At 38.6% G+C, this 21,693-nt stretch overlaps 1 protein-coding gene across 1 annotated transcript; it reads left to right on the forward strand.

Annotated features, from left to right (window-relative positions):
- The first annotated feature begins 3,157 nt into the window (after window positions 1-3,157).
- RUVBL1 (RuvB like AAA ATPase 1) lies at window positions 3,158-20,191 on the forward strand. Its single transcript, XM_084292595.1, has 11 exons — window positions 3,158-3,351; window positions 3,980-4,066; window positions 4,693-4,825; window positions 8,723-8,874; window positions 10,187-10,276; window positions 11,131-11,280; window positions 12,595-12,658; window positions 13,874-14,072; window positions 15,944-16,046; window positions 19,188-19,279; window positions 19,611-20,191. Exons 1-11 carry the CDS (start codon window positions 3,211-3,213, stop codon window positions 19,768-19,770), a joined length of 1,371 nt encoding a protein of 456 aa, XP_084148721.1. The 5' UTR covers window positions 3,158-3,210; the 3' UTR covers window positions 19,771-20,191.
- The last annotated feature ends 1,502 nt before the right edge of the window (window positions 20,192-21,693 follow it).

The raw sequence follows: 21,693 nt of genomic DNA on the forward strand, positions 1-21,693 counted from the left end.
AAGTGTTCAGTTTAATTGCTAAAGTTTATGGACTCATGGGAGAAAGGGCAGGAAGTCAGACTTTCAGGATAGAGTAAAAATGTAAAGGTCATTCACACACTCACACACACGTACTCTCTTTCACTCCAAAAATAATACACTATTTGACAGTTTCAGGATTCAGCATGTCCCACTGAAATTTGAAAGCTTATGTGAAACTAGGCCACGTCCTGTAACCTCAAACATTTAGTCTAGGAAAACAGCTCTCAAGTCTCCAGCTCCCACATCGGGTATCACATGACGTCTGTGCCAAACAGGAGACCTCAAACAGGGGGGCAAAAGAAATGTTGGTAAAATGAGTTGATTAAACCTGGGGAATAACAGTTCAGACCGTTAGTGACAGGTATTATTTTTTCTGGTTAACTGGCTAGTGAAATATTAAATTATATTCGGAGCACCTATAACATGAGATGGGCAGAATGGCCTAACACTGACTTAAATCTCATGGAATGGACAAAGGAGACTCAAGCTTTGCAACAAAATTATTTTACTCTCCCTCTTTAATGGATGCATTAACTATCCAAGATCACAAAAATCATGTTAAGGTTGAGGCTCAATATTTCCTCATGCTGATGCATCATAACACATCAGACATCAATTATTATAGATTTTCTAAGCTATTTGAGTTCAGTCATAAACTTTACGGTAGTTCTTCTTGTACTCCTCTCTATCTGACAAATAAACAATTAATCCTGTGTGGTCTAAAGGATTATTGTTTATTTTCCTTCACCCAAATGTACTTTTTCCCCCTCTAACTGCAATTTCAGTACAATGCTCTACAAGCATATGGAATGAGTAAAACAATCAGTACAATGAGATGTGCCAAACCGTTCAAAGCTGAAGGGTAACAGTAAAACTCCTTAAGTGATGCTCATTTGAGCAAGTAAGAGGGAGAAACCAGTCTCACATCCATCAAGTAAACAATTGTTTAGTGGATTTATTTAATACTGAAATACCCTCTTCTACTGCAAATACAAACCCAAGCCATTTTCATAATGAATTCTGCAGGTTAGTGCTAAAATTGTACCTTCATCACGGCAGTAGATTTTATGTACTGACTAGAGATGATTCCTAGCGGCCTGAAGTTTTAGGTTTCAGTCCAATTCTATTTTTAAGACTTTTTGAGAATTTTTGAGAATTTTTCTGTTCTATTACTGTAGACACAAAAGTTAAAAACCTTCTGGTTTTGTTTCATCTCATTAAATATGTGCTACCCATTTTTATCAGAAAATCTCTGATTAAATTACTATTTCTTATGTAGTATAGCTAATCTTTACATTTCCTCTAAATTATAATGAACATTAACAGCAACTCTCTATTTTTCTGTCTCAGTATATGTTCCTATACCCTTTCACAAAAGAAAATAAGGAAATATTAATAAATAGACTTTGAAATGCCATAGTTGTTTTTTTTTAAAACGTGCCTGGCTGCAATTTCAAGCAAGATAACACGGAGCATATGGACAGATTTCAGTAAAGTTAACAAAAGACTACATATTTCACCTATTGCTAGCTCTTATTAAAAGAGTGCCATAGCTGGCCTGAACTTATTGCTAACAATATCGCCGCCTCCAGAGCTCTTCGAAGACTTGCTAATTATTCCTTCAGAACTGGCACAAACTTGAACTCTGACCAGACATACCCACAACACTTGCAGCAGCCCAATACACTAGAGAAATCAAAGTTGTATATTTGCTCTTTTACCAAAAAATGTCTACAGCTCAGTACATATTAGGCATTTGTATTCTGTGACTAATATGACCCTGAAAGGACGTATAGAATCCAATAGTATACATGCTTTTTTAATTATTTAAAGGATAGCTTGTGTTTATTGGATTCAAAAATTCTTAGCTAAAACAGTTGTCTAAGTGGATACCCTTACAAAGGTGTTGAACTACATGTGTGTGCAATTATATTGTAATTGCAATTTTAAACTAGATTATGTAAATATAAACTGACAGAACAAGTTAGCAGAAAAAGAAAAAAACAAATAGCCAAGTCTTTGCTGAATGACACATATCAAAACTAACGGAAGCTGTTGGACAAAAAGGGAACGAACAGCACGTATAGTGCTCACCAAGCTTCTGCAGCCCCAGCCACTACACCCACCCTTCCCAAAAGCCCCCCTCTATTTTGTGTCATCGCACAACTACCTTTGTATTTCTGCCTGGCAGGTGGTAGCAGAGCTGAGACAGCAGCATCCCCTTGAACAAACAGGCCTGCATCATGCTGTTAGTCCATTAACCTTGCATATCACAGACACGGCCACAGCTTTATTATCAGACACGATGCATTTGTGGGAAGAGTCCTCTCATTTTGGAGAGTAATCCCTTTATCTACAAGGACAAGTCAGGGGAACAGGCAGCTCCGAGGTGCTCTGAGATTTCACGTCTCCATCTCAAGCATTTAAACACCATACAGAAGATGCAACAGGTGAACCACAAGCCACAGGATGGCACAGGTGTGAGAGCCATGGGTGAGTTCTGTGAGGGCACGAAGCTGGCTGCTGAGGAGATGAAGTTTACTCCTCAATTTGGTAGCCCCAAGCTCAGGAGGAAGCTATTAGATCACACATACAGCATACTGGAAGACAAATTAAAGCCTCAGATTCTTACATAAGTACCTTAGACATACAAAACGGAGTTATTTAGCCGTCACACAGGTAACTGGAAGAATTTAGGAAGGCACACTCGGGAGTAAAACCCTGCCCTTGCTACTTCCATGACCAATACCTAGAAACCCCTCACGGGAAGCTTCACCTCAGCTCTGTGAGCTGCACCCACTGCCAGCGGGGGCAGGAGGCCACCGGGAGCAAACCGGAGCCCCCTGTGGCGAGGGGAGAAGGAGTGTCCCCTGCTCCCAGCCCTCAGCCACCCCCTGGCCACGACCCCCGGCTGAGGAGAAGCCGCCTCGCCCCCGGCCCCCCCTCCCTGCAGCCCCCGCTCGCCGCCGGCCCCTCAGAGCGGCGCACCGGGAAGCGCCGAGCCGGACGCTAAACCCCAACGCACCCCCTGACTGCGACGGGCAGCCGCCTCAGCCAATCAGCACCGAGAGCGGGCGGCAGGCGGACCAATAGCGGCGGCGCGGGGGCGGGCCGAGCCGAGGCGGGCGGGCGCCTTGGCAACGGGCGGGCCGCGTGCGGCCGTGAGGCGCGGAGGGGAGCGGGGCCGCCATGAAGATCGAGGAGGTGAAGAGCACGTCCAAAACACAGCGCATCGCCGCCCACAGCCATGTCAAGGGGCTGGGGCTGGACGAGAGCGGCACCGCCAAGCCGGCGGGGGCCGGGCTGGTGGGGCAGGAGAACGCGAGGGAGGTGAGATTGGGGGGGAGGGGGGGGAAGGCCCCGATCCTGGCGCCTCCTGAGCTGAGGGGAGGCCGGGCGGCAGCCCCCGGGTTTTGTGGCCCCGTTGCTCTGGGCTTTTGGCTCCGGGCGCCTTCTCGTTCGCCCCGCGGTGGCTGCGGTGTTCTGCGCCTTGAGTTTAAGAATTAAGGTGCCAGAGGCAGCAAAAAGCCGCCAACAGGCAGAGATGCGCTGCAAGTGGGGTTTGGGGCTTCCTTTTCAGCCCTGCATCCGGCCCTCGGGGAGTGCTTCAGCGAATTGTCGTTCGGAAGGCCCAAACCGCGCTTCTTGCTTTATTTTTATACCCTGATACATGCCTGTTGCTCGGAGAGAGGGAAAGGATGCTGTGCTCTGACGTTTGAGTTTTGCTGTCTTTGATTATTTAATTTTTTTCAGCGTGCTAGATAAAGTAATTGTGGGAAGTATTTTTTTTTTCTGATCGTGTGTTTATTTTATATGCATAAAATTGTAATCCTCTTTATTTTAGTGGGTTCACATGACCTAATTTTTCTTGACATGACATTTTTCTCTACTGTTACTGGAATGAAAAATATTACAGCAATGCTATTGTTAACAATGTAAATACTTATTTAATCTATAGGCTTGCGGGATTATAGTGGAATTAATCAAAAGCAAGAAAATGGCTGGTAGAGCTGTACTGTTGGCAGGACCTCCTGGAACTGGCAAGGTATTATTTTCCTTATTTATACAAAATAAAGTATTCCAAGAGCTATTTTCATTTTATTTATTGCCCAAACCATTTTGGGGTAGTGGTTACATATTGTTTTCATCTACCGGATTTTCTTTTTCATTAAGGTATTGATGTGTTTCCCCGCTTTATGTTTTGATTTTTGCCATGTCATTAACGTTGGCTGTATCCAGTGGTGTGTTCAGGCATCATTAGCGTAAAGACATCGTGTGTAGATTATAAACACATAGGTGGTGTGGTTTCTTAAGAAGAGGCTTCAAAATTAATTTTAATATAACATCCTAGATAGTTTTTGCTTTTATTTTTGCCCTCCTGCTATTTCAGGCAACTAGCATTTGTATCAGATGTTAAATTCAAGTGTACAGTATTGTTCTGTTAAGGTGTTTTATGTATCTTTGGTAAAAGTCACTTAATGTCTAATATGTTTTGTGGAGGAGGGGGCTAGCTATGTGTGAGACATATCTGTCAGACAGAATGGATCTAACATTAAATTGGTAGTTGACAGATGGAAAGCGATAAGATAAGGAAAGTTAACTCTGTGTAGAAAGAATCCTACGTTCATCCTTAAACAAATTAAATGCATAATGTCTTTTTCTATTTTTAAGACTGCTCTGGCTTTAGCTATTGCTCAGGAACTAGGCAGTAAAGTTCCCTTTTGTCCTATGGTTGGAAGTGAAGTCTATTCCACTGAGATCAAGAAAACAGAAGTTCTAATGGAAAACTTCCGACGGGCAATTGGTAAGTTTCAGAAAAGCAGAATAATTAAGTATTTGCATGATACTTACTTTGTTGTTTTTTTCCAGTCATCTGAAAAGGAAGGTTTTTTCAGTGGTCATGGTGGTTTCGAGATCACAGTGTATGTTCTTTTTTTCTGTGTTGATCTTAGTTTGGTGAATCTCTTCTCATACTTAGTGGAGTCAGTAAGGCCCTCTGGATATAAACCATAATATAATGGTTGTCTCCCACAGTTATTTTTGGTTTACTCTGCTTCCCCAGAGTCTCTTCTCGACCTCCAGGTCCATCTCCTTTTGCCTTTGACTGCATAAATACAAAAGAAAACCTATTTTTAGTTTCTTACATTAGCAGAAATACTTTTAGACAGCAAAATGGTCTCTCCTTTTTTTTTTTTTTTTTAGTGATTTTATGCTATTAAGCAAACAGCCTTCTTCGGGGACTCCCAAATGGCAGTGTTAGCATGACTTAGTGTAACAATGAGCCCAGAGGAAATTTCTGTGCCAGCAAAATAAATACCTTAACTTAATATCTTCCTCAATTTTCTTCTCGATTCCAGAGTGCTTGTACAAGCTCAATGCAAATTTAACCAATTTACAATACAACCTTACTAAGTATCTAAAATCTCTTAGGTGATCTTTGCTGACAGCTGATAAACGCAGTTAAAGTGGCCCTTGTTTGTCTGAGGATTGCCTGAAGATAGCCTAACCAAAACACTGGACATATTAACAGTTAATTTTCCTGGTTTCTGTACCATGTTTCCCCTCTGACTTCATCAGAGTATTTGATGGCAGTGAAGATGTCTCTCAACTCTGCAACCAAACAAACGCAGTCCATTGACTTTTATAAGAAAGCAACTTTCAGTAGTCTGTGGTCTTCTAGTTACCGTGAGTCTGGCAGGGCCTGGGGGAGGGAAGCCAGAGAGTGAGTAGTCTGCAATATTTCCTTGATGTGATGAAGTTCCCTGTCAGAGATCTGGAAACTTGAACCAAGAGATGAAACTTCTGCCATCCGTGTTGTCAGTTGCAGAGATAGCAGTATTTTAACTCTCTCAGGTTAACAGCCAGATACATTGTCAGTCTCCTGCATTCCCTGAATGGCAGTAGAGAGACACTTCTAAACAAATATTGGTGTTAATGAAAGATGGAACCTCTTTTATTCCTTTGTGTTGAATTCTCTGTCACATTTTCATAACACAACCTTTATTGAATGTTTTTATCAGTGTAAAAAAATATTTTAAAGGACTAGCATCCATTGTTTTTCAAAATGGAACACTTTCCAATCATGTTCAAATCTCAGTTAGGCTTTAGATCCCTTGCTGGGTAAATAAATACTTTAAAAGGGTGCATGTTCTAAAAAAGGATTTTGTATGAACAATGCACTGTTTGCTGTGACTGGGTGCAAGAAAAAAAAATACACTTACGTCGATCAATACCTGATTTTTTTTTTTTGTATGATACCTTACCAGCAGGTTCTATATATATCATCTATATTATTTATAAAAATTATCAGGGATGTTAACGTCGGTTTCTTCTTTTTTCCTTTTTTTTTCCTTGGAAGCAACAGAATCTGACATGTTCAAACACATTGCTGTACGAGGAAAAGGGCAGTTCAGAGTTTTCAGAATTTTTGTTGAGTCATTTAATAACAGACTTGACATTCTCTACTGGCCAGGCACTGTCTAGTGTATAGCAGGTAGATTATTGTATGTAAGAAACATAAAAACATGGAGTGGGAAATGAGAAGATGGAATTGTACAGGTTTTAAAAACAAAAACCACTTCAGATGAGAGGGATTAATATCGTATAGACCTTATTAGCAGCTGGGAAGGATGATGACAGTAGCTTATGTTACAAGCTCAGACGCAGTAACAAATAACTACTAGAATAGCCCCTTGAACAGCATGTCCATTCCCTGTATCTCTGAATTGTAACTGCCAGTAAATCAAATAAGCATTGTCTAAGTTCATACGTATAACGCTACTGAGCCCAAACATGAAGCATTCTACAACTTTCTTCTTAGATTCATGCTTCTAATTTGTAAGTAGATGCCTCTGTTTAAGTTAGAGCTCATTTAAGAGTGAAATTCGTAGCTGATAAATGCAGGTTGATTTGGAAACAAAAGATAATCAGCAAATTCAGAACATGATTACCTTTGCTCAGATCATGCTAAACTGTAAATATTTTCTATGGACGTATCTATGTGAACACATCAGTTTAAATTAGAGGCATGCTTTTGAAGCAAGTCTCTGGGTTATCCTTGCTGGCTCAGCTCTGGTTTGTGCTGTGGAGCAGACTCTGATCATGTGAATCTGCTACTTTTCAGAAGAGTGAAACTGGAAGATGTACTTTAGGAACATACAAAACTTACCGCAAGCATGAATGGCTTGCAGTTTGTGGGAGCAGAACAGTGCTTGTGCTGAAAGTTTAAAAACAAAGCAAAAAGGAAAAACAAGCCTGTGAATGTCCATTTCTCACCACCAACAGTTTTGCAGTACAGTTTCCCGTATTACTAAACATTCCTTGCATATGTAACCCATGCGATACAGCCTTGTCTAGGACAATTTTATAACTCAAAGGTTCATTATTTTTTTTTATGTGATGGTTTGGCATGCCAGAAAAACATGTTAAAAATTAACTTCATATAGAACTTCTTATATAGTGCTAAATAAGAGAAAACAAATACTTCGTACCAAGAAATCACATTGTCCACAAATATCCTATTTTTCACATTTCAAATCCTACTCTTGATTTGGGTCCAGTAGAGGGAGACAGACTCATATTTGTCAGTTCTTTCTATTTCCCTATCAACAACTCAAGATTACTGGTGAAGAGTCTGATCTATTTCAAAGTAAAATGAAAAGTTGAGGAACAAGGAAAGTTTTATAAAGTCCTAATAGCCTCAGACTGGGCAGGATGACTTCCTTATATCTTGTTACAGCCCATTCATTATTTTTGGTACGGCATATGTGTCTCATAAAATGCTTTATAGAGTCTCTTCAGATGTGGGCTCTTTGAACTTTTATGTAGTTAGAACATCTGCATAATTGTAGTGGTGGTGATGATAGTGCTTTTTCTTGGGGACAGTCTAACTGTAAAACTCCTCAGCTTCGTATTATTTATCAGTTTATAACAACTGTTAGTCCATTACAATAGTTGTGACAAGAATACAAGATACTCAGATACTGTGATGATTTCTGAACTATCTGAAAAACAGCAAAGTAAGGATGTCAATGTCACCTCTTTTGGAATAGTTTTAAGTTTGCATCATAGCAAACTCTGTTAAATTTTATCTAGCTCACCTTTTGCTATTAACTTGACAAATATTTTACATGATACATTAAGCTTTTATTAATTTTATGAGATTCTAACATACCTGTTAATCAATTTATGCTATTTTTAACTTAGTTGCTAATCTTTTTTTATGAAGTTACTTATTTTTCTCCTCTTTCCTGACTTAGCAGAACGTTTCTGATAGTATGAAAATTGTGTAAAACTCCTAGTTACTTTAGTGTCACTGATCTTTAGTTTCAGAATTTTGATGAATTTTTTATCTTTAACATAGGGCAGCAAATCTCCTCTTCGAGGGGAGTGAAAAGAGAAAGGATACTGACGTTTGCTTCAAGAGCTAGTAGTAATGGGCAGAAAGAAAATTTTAGAGTTTATTAAACTGCTTTTCCGTCAGAACTTGGGCTGAGCTTTCCCTTTCATTGCCCAGGATGAGTATTCTCACTTTCTATTGAAGAAGAGAATTATAATTGATCTTTCAATTTCTGAAAATAAAAAAATCCCATTAAATGTAATGAACCCTAATGATACGTTAAAATTTGTTGGCATTAGTGCAGCAGACTCTTGAGTGTTTATGGCCATTGATTTGTGTACTATTCCAAACAATTTCTTGCAGGATTGAGGATTAAAGAGACCAAGGAGGTTTATGAAGGAGAGGTTACAGAACTAACTCCATGTGAGACTGAAAATCCTATGGGGGGTTACGGCAAAACCATCAGCCATGTAATTATAGGACTCAAAACTGCAAAGGGAACCAAACAGTTGAAGGTATGGATGGTAGAGTCTCAAAAATTTCCTTAAGAATTTCATATCTACGATTTCTGTTTTTAGCAGTTCTTATTTCCTTTTTAAGCTCTAGATCCCCAGTTGTGTAGCATAACAATGCCAGGAGACATTTTTGCTAGACAACTTTTCCCTACTCCTGCGGATGTATGTTTATCTGCTTTTCGTAGAGATTATTTAGATGTTAGTCTTTTCTCCTACCCATTGAAATGAGGGGTAATCCCATCACTCAGTCAACAGTTCCTGTTATTTTTCTGTCTGGCAACACACACTCATGCACATTCAAGCGAGCTAAAGGAGAGTTTAAACAGGAAGAGATTCTGATGCAGTTTTACAGCCTTACTAGCATCACAGAAAAAATGGGCTTAGCTGAGAATCTGAGCTACAACCTGCCTCAGACTATGATGTGCTCACACTGATTGCAGTTGTAACTTTGTGGTCATGACAGCGAATGTACAAGAAAGCTTTTGTTTGTTTGTTTGTTTTTTGTTTTCCTGATACGCAGTCGAATTTTTGAGTATGGTTTTGGGAAATTTTGCCTGCTTCAGTATAAATTGTTCTTTCTGTCACATCCCTTTCTATGTGTGGAGATGTGATAGAGAACTAGAAATTGAGCTGGTAGCTTGCCAGCTCAGACCCACTTTCCCTTTGTTTTCTTGTACAAGTCTCTGTCCATATTGTTTAATTTCCCTGTCAGTTAGAGTGTGAGAGAACTGAATGCTGTCTCTGTTGTTAAGCATCATCTTCAGTTTGTTCACTCTGAAAACAAGAAAACGTAGAGCAAAAATGAATAAATATGTACTAAGAGAAACAATAGCATTTAACGTATTCCATATCCACTTTCCTTCACCCAGCTCCACAGAGGATGCAGACTCAAGAGATCAAGTAGCATAAACCAGTGCAATAGCCAGGTTTTTTTGTGAAAGTTTTGCTAGAAAGCAAACAAAGCACCACATCCTAGGTACAAACATATTGTCACTTTGCACAAAGGTATACTTTGTTACTGCAGTCATTATCATTATGTTTTTGGCTCTTAATGTCACTTTCTTCAGACATTTATTTTTATGTAAGGAAGTAAGTTTTGTGCATCTTCTTTCAGATTTTACAATAGAGACTAAGGTTGTACTCTACCAGTACTCCAGGTCTTACAGCTTCATAAAATCCTACAAGGTATTGTGGGGGGGGTTACAGTTTAATTTTGCCTGATAGGAGTGAGCTTTAGTCTAAGCTTCTCTTCCTCCATTACCATAATAATATGGAACTGTTTTGACCAACTGTGATGTTTGTTTGTCTCCAGCTGGACCCAAGCATATTTGAAAGCTTGCAGAAGGAACGAGTGGAAACTGGCGATGTTATTTATATTGAAGCAAACAGCGGAGCCGTCAAGGTAAGATAAAAGTTCTGCATTTTTATACAGGTGGATGTATTCTTGCAGGTCTTTCTCTGCCTTTGTTAAAAAGCTCTCCAATTTGTTAAGCTTAATTGACGTGAAATGGTTACGTGAAAGTTTTAATAAGAGCCTAGTGTTTTCCTTATCTATAAAGAAAAATATCTCTTGCACTGAAAGAGCATGGTCATCTGGTTCACAATTGAGGTCATCTGGCAAGGAAGCTATCACTGATGCTGCCTGGATGAGTTTTCTTTCCTGTAAGATCAAAACATCTTTAAGGGAAGGGGGGAGAAAACCAAGCAACTTTAGTCATTTTCAGGCTGACATGTGCAGTGTATTTAATCTTTCTTTTATCGCTCTGGTATTTTCTCCACAAGATATATACACGTAGAAGGGAATACTGCATTAGTTAGCATTCTTTTCATATCTGATTCAGAAAGTAGTGTACAGCGATACTTGCTGTTTAATGGATGAGCATAATATTTTGTATCATATAATAAATCACCCACCTACAAAGGAGTCTTGAACAGTTCTCCCAATCTCTAGCTAATCTGCTGGATTTGTCCTTTAGCAAGAATTGCATACAGTTAAAAGAAGAGGGGAGGGAGAGAGAGAAAAGTGGAATATTCTTACTGCTAAAATATCAGGTGCATTTCACCAGAGTTTTTGAGCTTTGATCAGTAGATACAACATGCCTTTTGCTAAATCAGGGAGGGGGGTGTCTGAATTGTCAGACTGAAGCTTTTCAGTACTGTAATTGTGAACCAAGCCCTTTATCAAGTTTATGTCACTCAAGTTTTGGCACTGAAACCAATTCTATACCTGGGCTTTTCTTCTTTGCCTTTCTCCAGAGGCAAGGCAGGTGTGATACGTATGCTACAGAATTCGACCTTGAAGCTGAAGAGTATGTTCCCTTGCCAAAGGGTGATGTGCACAAGAAAAAGGAAATTATTCAGGATGTCACCCTGCATGACTTGGATGTGGCCAACGCTCGACCTCAGGTACCTGACTCCACAGATGAAGTCTTTACAAGAAAATTACTTTACGTGGATGTGATAGCTTTTAAAATAATCAAGGAGATGCAAAAAGCTTTGAGATATCCTAAATTACCTTAAATAGGAAGAGCAGCATGCCTTACCTTGAAGGCCACTCTACCTTTCCTCTCTGTTTGCAGGGAGGTCCTACCTCAGTTGGCTGCCTCTTTGGCCCTCCTGTCCAGGTCAAAGAGGTGGTTGCTTGGTTAGGATTCACTTACGAATATTTGTCAGAGGAACTTCCACATGGATATGTGGGATCTGCTACCTTCACAGTAAAAGCATAATCTAGACCTGCCTCCTCCTTCCACATACTGCTGTGCCCCATCCACTGCAGAAAAAGCTGAGTGTGCTGCTCCTCTTGACCAGAGAAAAAGATTACATCTTTCTCTCTATAAGGAGAGATGTGAGGTAGCAGCAGCCAGATCTGCATAATTTTTTTATTGAAAGTCGTGAACACAGATTAATTTCTTCTCTAGCTATGGCTTTGTGGTCATGAAATAGAAATTGCAAGCACTATGATAAATGATCACAAAGTATTTTTGACTTTGCTGTAGATTCTTTTAATGTCCCTGCTTCCTTCAGAAATATTTCATAACCTCTCATTGAACTTCCTTGTGATTTTCACTAGAGTTCTGAATGCATTTCAGCAAAAAAACAACAACAACAAACAAACAAACAAAAACACAACACTCTTTACTGTATCTTAACATAAACTGAGTATTGAGGAAACTCCATCTCTGTCATAAACAAAAGCCACTGACAATACAATATCCATGTTTAAAGGCTGCCACTCCTACGCTGTGATACTACAACCACTTAACCTATTCCTCTTCAAAATAAACATACTTTTTTTTCCAGCAAAATCATTTACATGATAAAATTGAGGAATTAAAAAGTGTTAAAACTCAGCATAATTGTGTTGATAGGTTGAACAGTTACAGTGTGCACAGGCCATCCCAAGTCTCTGTTCCTTGATGATGTTTTCAGTTCTTAATGAGCTTCTGTTACAATTTTTAAAAGAGGATATCTCATTTTGATTTTTTGCGCACTCCAAATGAGCAAGGCTAAAGAATGAGTGGATGAGATGGATAATTAATCTATTAGAATACCACTGTGGTAAAGTTACCCGCCCTTTGGCAAGTTATCAACCACTGATTAAATAAAATATCGAGTTAAGTGTAAGAAACAACTTCTTTAACCACTTCCCAGTTTTTAAAATTCTCTTTGTATGTGTTCACTAGAAGACTTAATAGTTGATCTGTAACTTTCTTTTCCTAGGGTGGGCAAGACATCCTTTCTATGATGGGACAATTGATGAAGCCTAAGAAAACTGAAATTACCGGTATGAATCCTTCATCATATTTCTGACCAACATAACCTATACGTTTGCTAGTTAGAGAAGAATTAAAAATCATGTTACTCATGTGACATCTCTAATGAATGCCTTCATAATATTTACTCAAAAACATTCAGATTTGAGAGAACAGTGATACAACTGCCACAATTGCAATAGCTGGAAAGAGTACCAACATGTTACTGGTTCACACCGATAGTTTCAAACTACATACTGAACTCTACCCATCGTCTCGGAGAGAAAGAGGTCAGAAAGGTAGTGCCATCCCCCTTCTCAAAACATAGTTCCCAGAAGGTGCATAGTTCATATTTTTCTATAGCCACACTGAGATCCAAACTGACCCCTCCAAAATCTAAAAAACTTAGGCTATTTCTTACATGAAGCAACTATGCAGTATTTCTGTGGAGCAGAAAAAAGGCTTCTGCAGACCTTGATTTGGTTTTGACCCTTCTATAGCAGCTGCATTTTGACTTGATGGTCTAAGTGCACTGCTGCTTTCCTACCTACAACTTCATGGAAGGAAAAAAGATCTACAGAAAGATCTATTCTGTTTTTTGCTTTGAAAGAAATGTTTCAGTAAGTGACTATCTAAATTTAGATCAAAGTCGTCTTCAATATTTAACCGGAATGGTGCTCTTTTGAAGTTTTTCTTCTGTTCCAGAGGTCACTTTGCTTATTTTGAAGTCAGATTTATCCATATAACATCTTGCATGACTTTGAGATCCAAATGTTGACAGAATTTTTATATAGCCCCATATATATAATGCACATGCTCATATAATTGGTTAAAAGAACTGCCTTGCTGAAATACAGTAGGAATATTTTATTCTTTTGTAATGTTCTCTTCACCCGTGCTTGGAAACTCAGTTAAGCTTCATGTTTTAAACCGATGTTTAGCTGACTGTCTTTTCTTCCTCTGATGTAGTGTTTCACAAGGTAAGATAGAGAACAGACTGCTTCAGTTCAGTGCCAGAAGTTCGGTTTAGGAATAGTTTGATGCACAGGTGTCTCTACAATATAGCAGTGAAATCACAGATCTTAGTTTAGTTTTAAATGCCACATCATTTTGATGTCACAAAGATTTACCTTGTGGCAATAAAAAACCAACCCATGAAAATTTCAAGGAGAATATTACTCTAAGTCTTTCATAGAGACATACAGCTCACTAGCAGAATAACTAACAATTTCTTTTGGTTCTTGTAGATAAACTTAGAGGAGAAATAAATAAAGTGGTAAATAAATACATCGATCAAGGCATTGCAGAGCTGGTCCCGGGTGTGCTGTTTGTAGATGAGGTTCACATGCTGGATATTGAATGTTTCACATACCTGCACCGAGCACTGGAGTCTTCTATTTCCCCCATTGTCATCTTTGCTTCCAATCGAGGAAATTGTGTTATCAGGTATGTCTAAAGTTGAATTTTCCAGTTTCATTAGTTGGGTTGCAAGCTCCATTAGTGCTCCAGAACTGCTCATGAGCTTCATGAGGGGAAAAGCACTTCATGCCAGACTGACTGAATTAAAGCAGAATGAAATTCTTCATTTTCTCTAACAGCCTCTGAATTGTCTGTTTCCTGGGTGTTCTATTACACTTACCTTTCTCTTTGGATACCTCAACACATCTCTTGCTTGTGCATTAGGGACTTCCAGAGCACCAGAGCTACAAATCTCTAATATCATGGTTTCCTGCTTCTGGATAACTTCACTGTTTACTATCCTTCTTGCATCAGACTTCAGCTTCCTGTTCTTACTGTTAAAGCATATCACAGTTCAGCCTGTCCCCATTCTCCATTCTTTCCTACTATATTAGGCTGGATTTTTTTGTTTCTCCAGCTTTGCCAACTAACTTATATTTCATCTCCACTCCAGTTCGTGCCTCTACTTCAGTATTTTGCACCCACACAACACATTCTTCAGATTTTCAGTAAAAGTGTGCTCTTTCAGATTCTTCCTGAAGTTTTACTGCTAATTTGTGGTCTAGGTCAAATTATGTCTAAACAAGCTGTCATTAGCAATGATTGCTACTCTCTAAATTGATTTAATTCAGCTGTGTAACCAGCTATTCCTTTCACTCTTACTGGCTCATCTGGTATTAATCTTTCTTTGTTTGCATTGCTTAGAAGTTAAGGTGATAAGCTCTTCAAAAATGTTTGAGGTAGATGTTGCAGTGCTCTTTTTACAAAGGCATAAAAAGGCCGTCTCGTAAAAATAGAACAAACAGCTCTGTCAGCGTGGACTGACAGAAACACATGATTTAAGAAAGGAAGTTTTCCATATAATAGTTGTATCAAGTTTTGGTAAACTAAATCCCTTAAAAGCAAGGCCTTTACTGTATACTGTTATCTCACATAGTTGGTGAAGCTCTAATTCACCTAGTGGTGGCTCTTAAAAAGAAAAAATTAATTGTAGCTGAGTTTTTAAATCATAAGAGAATTAACTGATTCAGAGGAAACAACACCGTCTACTCAAGAGTACAGCAGGAGATGATTTCAGGACATTTTGATTTGTCTCCTACAGAGGACTGCAACAAAAGGTGAAATGCTTAAAGGCTGGCACAGAAATTGGAAATGTAGTTGTCCACCAGCACTTCACCATTTTCACCTGTGATCTCCGTAGGTCTCATGAAATGCGGCTCTCTTTCATTCTTGACTTCACAGCAACTCATGGTTGTCTTGGAAGAGCAGAGTAGATGTACCTGTGATTTTGCTGTTGGCTGCTTTATGCCAAACAAATAAAATGGTTGAGGGTCTAGATCCTTCTCTATCCTTCATGCACAGATCTCCAACTCGGAATTTGCTGGATTGCAAGTGTGTAAAGTAAAACCACTGTGGTGGCTGTACGGGTGAGGGAAATATTGAACGAAGTAATGGCTTGTTGAGCAAGAGAGAATGTTCTCCCAATTAATGATAGTGAATATCATTTCTATTGACATTGGTGAACAACTTAGTGAGTTGTTCCTTTCTGGAAGATACTTCGGAACATTAGCTAAGGCTGTATTGTATAAGATTCAATGAAGAGAAACATGAAAAAAAGCATCACCACAAACTATTTCTGAGTGACATTTTAAGAGTTCCAGAAATAGTATTTGTTTCCTTCAGGCTGTCCAGTATGAACTAGACTATTTCTTGTCTGTATCTGGGGAACATGCCTGCATGGGGAAGACATAAGAATTGTAAAGCAGTAGATGTGTAGTCACCTATTACTGATTTTAGTCAAATCAAGGTACTGAACTCAGAGCAGTAGTTGATCCATTTCTGTTTGCTTTCTCCTTCAGAGGCACAGAGGATGTAGTGTCTCCTCATGGAATACCACTGGACCTGCTGGACAGAGTGATGATTATCCGAACCATGCTGTATACACCCCAAGAAATGAAGCAGGTATAAACATTTTAAAGAGCTTCTAAAAAGTCCCTGGAATTCTAGTCTCTTGGGATAACTGCTATGTCTCTGTATATTCTGTTGCTATAGAGCTGTTTGAAACTGTATGGTCAGCAGGGTTTGTGCCAGAAAGCTTACCACTTCCTAAATGTATGCTGCTTCTGTAACCATTGAGAATAAGCCAGTTAAGGTTCTGCCTGCACTTTTTTGTTGGATTTCCGTCCACTGATGAGTTTTATTGGTAAACACATCTAGAGCTGAAAGTGACATCTCACTTGCATGAAATGCCATGAATTGTTAGCTGACCACCTCTCTTGCACCGCTGTGCTTTCCATAGAGTTTGCAGGTTCCAGGAGGTAGCTCTTTTTCTGTTTGTTATGAGGGGAAGTGTTAGATTTTAGGACCAATGGTCCCACTCCTCAGGCTGTTCCTCCACACAAGAGATGAGAGAGGTTACAGAACGCAACTTCATGCACTGCATTTCTGCCTCCATGCTCTGTACTGTAGCTTTAACCTTCTGGAGTAGTTCCCTGAAACTGGAAGGAGTTTTATGCTCCTAGTCAAGTTTGGAAATGTAAGCACAGTAAATGTTGCAGAGATACGCGTCTGAATGCCTGGAGCCTTTCCTGTGGGACCATCACAACGTATTGTGTATCGATTATAATGCTTGGGTTCCATTATGATGCACCGTGTCAAAGATCCCCCTCATTAGCGTCTCAATGCTGTGAAGTGACACAATGCAGAAGACATTACAGTTTATCATGTCAATTCTTTGTATTATTTAAGAGATAGTGTCAATGGAGGAGAGCGTTGTCACGAGATAATAGTCTCCTGCTGCTGGATAAGTGCCAAGGTGAAGCTGAGGCATTTATCGAATATAAACGTAGAGGCAAAGCTTCACTTCATTTGGTTTGAGGAGCTTTTCACATACAGCTGAACCATGCTCTGGATGATTTTTTGTGCCTAAAAGGATACTTTAATGCTTTAAAGTACAGATAATAGTAGAAGCAGCCCAGTGATTTCAATAACACGATTATGTATTTTCTGCATACAAAACAGGTATTAAAGCGTGATTTCTGCTTAGTCTGGAGATGTTAAAGACAGTTGTCTTGACTTCCCTGTATTGTATGTGAATTTTGTGCAATTAGGGTAGCAAGAATATGCACTCTGAGCTATATATAGCATGTTTAACAAAAAGTAATACGTATAAGTAATACTTATCTAGTGTGCTATATTATCATGCAGATAATACGCTGTTAAAGAGCTATTGTCTGAACTGCTGATTTTTCAGAAGAGCTGGCTAAGTGCTGTGGTTTCCACCCTCCGCAGGGATGAGGGCAAAAGTGTTTACAGTAGCTTTTCCTAAAGCTAAAAATACATACAGCCTTTTTTCATAAATCATGTTCCCATAGTCAGATAATCTGATTTTCCCTTAAATTAAGGCTTTTGAATGACTTCTCCTGGGAGAGAAGGAGGAGCTGTTTATTACCCTTGAATGTAACTAAATACAATTGAGGGGGGGGGGAGCAGGGGAGGACAGTAAAAATAAGAGGTCCATTTATTTCTCTATTTTTGCTCCCATTTTTCTTTCATGCTAGGAAGAAGTTTTCCCTGGTTATGTTTCTGTGTGAGACTCCTTGCCTTATCACAACTGATGTGCTTATCAGTGCAAGAATTGTCCTTGTACTGAAAAGTTTGTTCCTAACCAGTAGAAATTCCATTGTATAGCTCTGCTGTGAGAGAGCAAGACCCAGTTACCTTGGTGTAACCAAAACAGGGAGAATATGGTCCTAGGAAATTCACTGTTGTAAGAATATTCTAGTCAGACATTGTGGTAATCTTTTTTTGTTTTGCCTTTGTATCAGATAGAGGTAATAACTGGCACATTCTGTTCATAATGTATTTCACCTGGCAAACACTTTTCCTATTTCACAGCAGCTTGTTTATATATGTATTTGCTGGGTTAATGCCTTAGACCCTGATCCTTCAGCAAGATTCTGCAGAGTTGCTAGACAAAAAGTTTTTTTTTTTAAAATAGTTGTTCTTAGAGACGTGGCATTTAAGGTGTCTTGTTTCTAGCAGAAGAATAAAGTAGCAGTATTTCAGCGAACGGAAAGTGATATTTGGGTGATCTATAAGATGGAAAAGGTCTTCAATTTGAAATTGCAATTTGCAGTAGCATTTCTGATATTCAGTATTAATATCTTAGCACAACTTCCTACCATTTCAAACCACTCTTTTACTCTGTTCCCTACCCTGACTCTCCTGGCGCATTTTTATGGCTTTAATTTAAACGAGTGCTTCTTGATATCTTGTTTACAAAGCTGCCAAAGTGAAAAATACCTGTATTATATGAGGCTTGCAGTTCCAGAGTTATCTCAGCACTACAACACAACATCATTATCCAGTCTGCCCCTTATCACTCAGCTGGTAATACGGACTACCGAGAGACTTGTGCCACTTTTGTTACAGCTTTATATGCTCAGGCTTATTGGTGATATCTTGCTCTCCAACTTTGTAAAGATCTTCAAACTGGTACGAGCCTGAGACTGTTCTTGAAAGATTAGATTCTTCTTAGTGATTTTTTTCTTCTTGCAGGAATAGGTGAATCTTAGAAAGTAACTTTTTGATTTATTTTACTATCTTAATGTCAATTGAATAAAAAGTGTGTTGTGAGTTCCTAAGGGAAGAGTATATTTTTTGTAGGGCTTGCTGGAGAGCTCTGCTGTGTAGCAGCAGCAATACACTACAAAATTTGGGAACAGATGTAGCTGTCCACAAGACTCTAGCTGTCACTGCTACTTCTGCATACTTTTCCACTTTCCTTGTTTAAGTTCTTATCTATGAATGAAAAGCATAGTTTATACCTTGCTAACCAGACAAAATTATCAAGGAATAGTCCAGATATGTTATTTTACCTGCCTTTTATAAGTTTTTCAACATTGTATTTACTTATTCAAAGACTTAGAATTCCACAAATCTGTTTTAGTTCTGTGGTAAATTACACGAGGATAACTCCATACCATCTCATTTTATAGCACGTCCCATCTCTAAGCTGACAGGGTTTCTAGAAAGTAATCTAAGTAGCATAGCATGCTAATAGTCTGGGCTGTTACCTGACTTAATCGTTCATCCCAACAGATCATAAAACTCCGTGCTCAAACAGAAGGAATAAATATTAGTGAAGAAGCTCTAAACCATTTAGGGGAAATTGGTACCAAGACAACCTTAAGGTAAGATGAACACAGTGTGATTTTCTGCTACATCTTACGTATGACTGGGTTTAAAAGCACTGTAGGATAATTCTCTCTTGGAAGTGAGACAGCCCTCTCCCATACAATAACACGCGGTTTATTCAGAACAGTGTTGATGTTACGAAAGATTGGTAATCCTCCTGTTCCCTTGTTTAAGGAGTGTACATGCTAGAGGATCTAAAAGATTTTTTTTTTTTTAATACTGCTGAGGGAGCTGTGTGTTTCCTAACAAATTTCCCACCCATACGTACATTTAATTCACTGGGATGAACTGAATTGTAATTATTCATCCATCTCTGTTTGATCACAGGTACGCTGTGCAGTTACTGACCCCAGCTAACCTGCTTGCCAAGATTAATGGGAAAGACAGCATTGAGAAGGAGCATATTGAAGAAATAAACGAACTTTTCTATGATGCCAAATCCTCAGCAAAAATCTTGGCTGATCAACAAGAGAAGTACATGAAATGAAGAGCTTATGTTAGATGCTTTGAAGTGGCTTTAACCCTTACCCAGGACTGGCTTAATTAATAAGAAATGTTAATGGTTTGTCTCTTTTGGGACTGGAAATTATTTAAATATTGGGCTGCTTTGTCAGGCCAGAATTAACTAGCAAGTGTTCCTATTTCATTGTCAACAAAAAGATTCTCTGTGATTTGTGTAACATCTTAGTCTCCCTTTTATGAGTACATCTGAAACGAATAGCTCTTGACCCATTGGTTTTGTTTGTTAGATTTTGTTACAGAAGAGCTCTGACTGAAGTTGATGCTTAAGAACAGTATTTTCTTTAAGGATGTTGTTTTGAAATAGTTTCCTTTTACAGATATGAACAATTTTTTTTGAAAAATTTGTCTGAAGTGATTTATAATAAAATATTTCATGAACAGTGGAAGTTTGCTTGTGTTTGTCCTGCATGCTCACCTACCTAAAGAAACAGTTGAAATAAAAAAAATCTAGAATTCACTAAAGCGAAATATGGGTAAAGTGGATCTGCAACAAAAATAGATTTATAGCAGATGAAAGATGCAGTAAAAGAACCTTTCTTAAGGTATCCTTTTTAAGGACCTTTTTCTAGGTCTTGTTTTTTTATTCTCTGAAGACTGTTTTGGAAAATGCATAAATATAGAATAATTACTACCTTGGCCTTAACTTAAAGCATTTCTTCTGGAGTACCTTATCCTTTCTTTGAGTTTTCTTAAAGCAGATTGAAAAAAAATGAAAAATACAGTTAAACAAGACAGAAGCATTATGTTCTTTCTTCACTTTCTTGCTCAAGTACAATCAAAAACAATTTGCAGACTAAAAACATTAATATTCATATATAATAAACATGAAATTTAGCAGATAGTGAAAATAATAGCCAATTGAAGTTTTGAAATTGTTCTACAGACTTTTTATGAACCTCGCCACAGTCTCTTGTTCACAAAGCATGCTTCCTTCTCTAAAAACATGAACACGTGTATAACATGACTAACCTCACATTCTTTTTAGAAACTTTAGTGATTTAAACTATTTTATGTACACTTATTTAAGTAAGTGTAGTTCTTAGGGTAAGAGGGGAGGAGGGAATAATAGCTTGCCACAGGCACCCAGTTTTAAATGTTTTTCCTTTTTAGCAACTGCAAACTTGGTAAGTTTTCTGTTAACACTTCTTGTTCATCAAAAATGTAATCCACACTCCTAAATGAGAAGCACTCTGACAAAAATCCAGCATGCGGCTACTAAACCTTCCACAAATCCTTCACAGAAAATCATTCCTTTCTCACACTGGTTGACTCTCAGTAGTAGTGCATTAGGCAGGCACTGGCTATTGCATTTTTCTCTTCAATTAAAAAACACCTCTGTTGCTCTTGCTTTCCAAAGAGTTTTTTTTAAGAGTTCCTGGTAGTTAGTTCGAGAAGTTAAAAATGACAACCATGGTACACGTTTGTATACATTTCATTTACATAGCTTAATTCCTGCGTATCAAATATAACAAAGCTTCCTGGTTAAGTCTTAGTATTCTGCCTTCTAAAACCAATGCATAAACTCATCGTCTTTAGGGAAGGAATCTAGCTGCTAAAAACCTCTGTCCTCACTCCCATATGCTTTAGCAGCTTCTCTCTTCCTTGTGCTGAATTGCTGTTTGTTGAAATGGTTAATGATTTTTCAGTTCTAAAAAACAACAAAAAACACCACCATGGACTGGACAGCAGAGACTTCTGGGAAAAAAAAAAAAAAAAAAAAAAAAAGACTGGAAAGAAGCTGAATAATTTGGATTTAATAATGTTTTGATCACATTCTGCTATCTCAGTCATGTAAAAACCTGTCCCATTCTTCAAAGTGAAATTAGGTACTCTGTCAGCCAACCCTAATTAGCTTTTGCACTTTAAATAATCTTATCTACTCCTTTCT

The sequence above is a fragment of the Netta rufina genome (assembly GCF_964035555.1).
Source record: "Netta rufina genome assembly, chromosome: 10".
Lineage (NCBI taxonomy): Eukaryota > Metazoa > Chordata > Aves > Anseriformes > Anatidae > Netta > Netta rufina.

Excerpts from the sequence above, each read along its gene's own strand:
- RUVBL1 (XM_084292595.1), top strand. The coding sequence starts at position 3,211 with ATGAAGATCGAGGAGGTGAAGAGCACGTCCAAAACACAGCGCATCGCC. Across the intron at positions 8,875-10,186 it reads AGGGAACCAAACAGTTGAAG|CTGGACCCAAGCATATTTGA; the intron begins GTATGGATGGTA and ends GTTTGTCTCCAG. Across the intron at positions 12,659-13,873 it reads TAAGAAAACTGAAATTACCG|ATAAACTTAGAGGAGAAATA; the intron begins GTATGAATCCTT and ends TGGTTCTTGTAG.